At 45.6% G+C, this 2,132-nt stretch overlaps 1 protein-coding gene across 2 annotated transcripts; it reads left to right on the top strand.

The window, feature by feature from the left end:
- Positions 1 to 391: 391 nt before the first annotated feature.
- Positions 392 to 2,132, top strand: LOC123107466 (uncharacterized). Of its 2 annotated transcripts, none has more exons than XM_044529450.1 (3): positions 392 to 474; positions 583 to 807; positions 1,423 to 2,132. In XM_044529450.1, the coding sequence occupies exons 1-3, from the start codon at positions 434 to 436 to the stop codon at positions 1,874 to 1,876; spliced, it is 720 nt and encodes a 239-aa protein (XP_044385385.1). In that variant the 5' UTR covers positions 392 to 433; the 3' UTR covers positions 1,877 to 2,132. The 2 variants fall into 2 exon arrangements, with proteins under 2 accessions (XP_044385385.1, XP_044385386.1); XM_044529451.1 differs by having other exon boundaries at positions 1,382 to 2,132.

Below are 2,132 nucleotides of genomic sequence, written 5' to 3'. Positions count from 1 at the left end.
GGAGTAACACTTTCATGTTGTGTCAACAGGACATGGCATGCATTAGTATATGCAATCAAGCAATAATAAGATAGACACGGAGAGCGGCGATGGTGCACACGGGCTCGCCTGCTCACGCTAAGTGTCCCAATCGAACACTGGCGAGTGGAACCGGGCATTCAATGCGGTCGGAGGGCCAACACACATGTACGTATGGTGGAACAGGAGTATACGGTGCGCTCGCCGGCAGATATAACGATCCCGTCACGGCCGGTTGCTACCTGTTCCGATTGAACGAGTACTGGTACACATCGCTTGCCCGGTGTTTGCGAGGTACTCAAATGCCTATGTGGTGCGTCGGATCCTTGTCTGCGTCGCTTCTCCACCTACCCCACCGCCCGGGACACTTATCACTTGGTCCACCCCCCACCCACACCAAACTGGAAAGAGAGCAATGGCGACGACGGATGCCGGAGGCGGCGACTTCGAGTTCTTGTCAGATTCCGTCGACAGATACCTTCAGTATTTCATGATTTCCGCCTTCTATTACTATTCGCTTCCGTTTTGACGGCTAACTTGATGTTGTTGCGGCTCCTTTTCAAGGTTTCCCTTGCTGGATCTTGGTGGCGGCAAGGCTATACTGGGCATTGTAGCCACCAAAACTCTCGCCTGCACAGCCGCCCAGTCGAGCATTGCTGATGTAGGCGACGCTGTGATGACGGTGCAGCTAGATTTGAACAGAAACTGCGAAGGCCTCAGCTTGTCGGCGTCAACCTCAAAGCAGTCAGAAGGCAAAAACGATCCTCAAGCCCCTTGCTGGAGAAAGAGGTATCAACTGATGTATTACTAAAAAGAAAACACTCTTCATTCCCCCCCAAAAAAAACTACAAAAAATCGCATGGCTCTGAACGGAAAATGAATTACTCTTACTAGCTGTTGCAAAATTTCATGTGCCATGGCTAATTGTTTGTGCAAAAAGATTTTGATTTGCACAATAGTGACTCATCTTTTGTTCACACAGAGTCCGTGTTGGCCGAGTACCTCTTGAACTGCCCCCCTGCGTTGGCAAAATAAGCGCACTTGAAAAAACACTAAGATGCTATGCAGAAAAGAAGAGGGAAACTGTTGTTATCCCTACTGTCAGAGACAACTTTGATTCCCTTGCATAAGTATACGACTACTACAATCTATATTCTTGGGAAATTAGGTTCGGAGTTAGATATGGAAAAAAGCAAATTAAATATCGAGAGAACAAAATGTATGCAAGAAATAGTTTGCGGCTGCTCAGTTAGTAATTCTTTCCAATTCCAGCCATGAACATACTCTGCCAATGTTCTTATATACAGAATAATAGAATTCTCTGTTGACTCATGTATTGTTGGTTGCGACAAAAAAATTGCAGGGTGTATCAAAAAGAAGTAACACACGGTCTTGCCGATGTAGATGCCCATCAATGATAAGGTTGCTACGCTCAAAGGACAACGGGTGGTACATCAACGAGCACAGGACACTCCACAATCACTCTCTGACAGATAAGTGTGGACAGAAAATATACTGCCCCTCGCATAGACATATCGACATTTACACACGAGATGTTATCAAGCAGTTGCGTGAAAATAATATTAGCATTGGCAAAGTGTACAACATAATTGGCAGTTTCTTTGGCTCCATGAGCAGTGTGCCTTTCCGCAAGAGAGCTTTGAGGGGGCTTTGTGGAGAGATTAGCCGAGATCAGGCAGACGATGACGTCAGAAAGTTTTTGCTGAGTTGGGATCCAAAGATTCTGGGTTGTATACAGAGTACAACGGGATGCGGACAGCCGCATACGAAATCTGCTATGGTCGACAGGCGCAAGCAGGGCACAATATCATTACCTTGGAGATGCAATAACTTTTGATACAACATACCGTACAAACATGTATGATACGCCATTCGGTCTATTTGTCGGAGTCAACAATCATTTCCAGAGAGTCATATTTGGAGGAGTTTTAGTGAGGGATGAGACAGTGGAAACATTTGAATGGATGTTCACTGAGTTTGTCCGCATGATGGGTGGCAAGCATCCACAAACCTTGCTAACAAGTGTGCCTGAGTACAAATTTATATTTTGAAATTCTTCATTTGGTTTTCTAGCTTGCATTCTCACAATACAT

The sequence above is a fragment of the Triticum aestivum genome, chromosome 5A (genome assembly GCF_018294505.1).
Source record: "Triticum aestivum cultivar Chinese Spring chromosome 5A, IWGSC CS RefSeq v2.1, whole genome shotgun sequence".
In the NCBI taxonomy this organism is placed as follows: domain Eukaryota; kingdom Viridiplantae; phylum Streptophyta; class Magnoliopsida; order Poales; family Poaceae; genus Triticum; species Triticum aestivum.
Note: the sequence above shows the minus strand (reverse complement) of the source record. Positions and strands in the feature narration are given on the sequence as shown.

Excerpts from the sequence above, each read along its gene's own strand:
- LOC123107466 (XM_044529450.1), top strand. The coding sequence starts at position 434 with ATGGCGACGACGGATGCCGGAGGCGGCGACTTCGAGTTCTT. Across the intron at positions 475-582 it reads GGCGGCGACTTCGAGTTCTT|GTTTCCCTTGCTGGATCTTG; the intron begins GTCAGATTCCGT and ends CTCCTTTTCAAG. Across the intron at positions 808-1,422 it reads GCCCCTTGCTGGAGAAAGAG|ATGCCCATCAATGATAAGGT; the intron begins GTATCAACTGAT and ends TTGCCGATGTAG.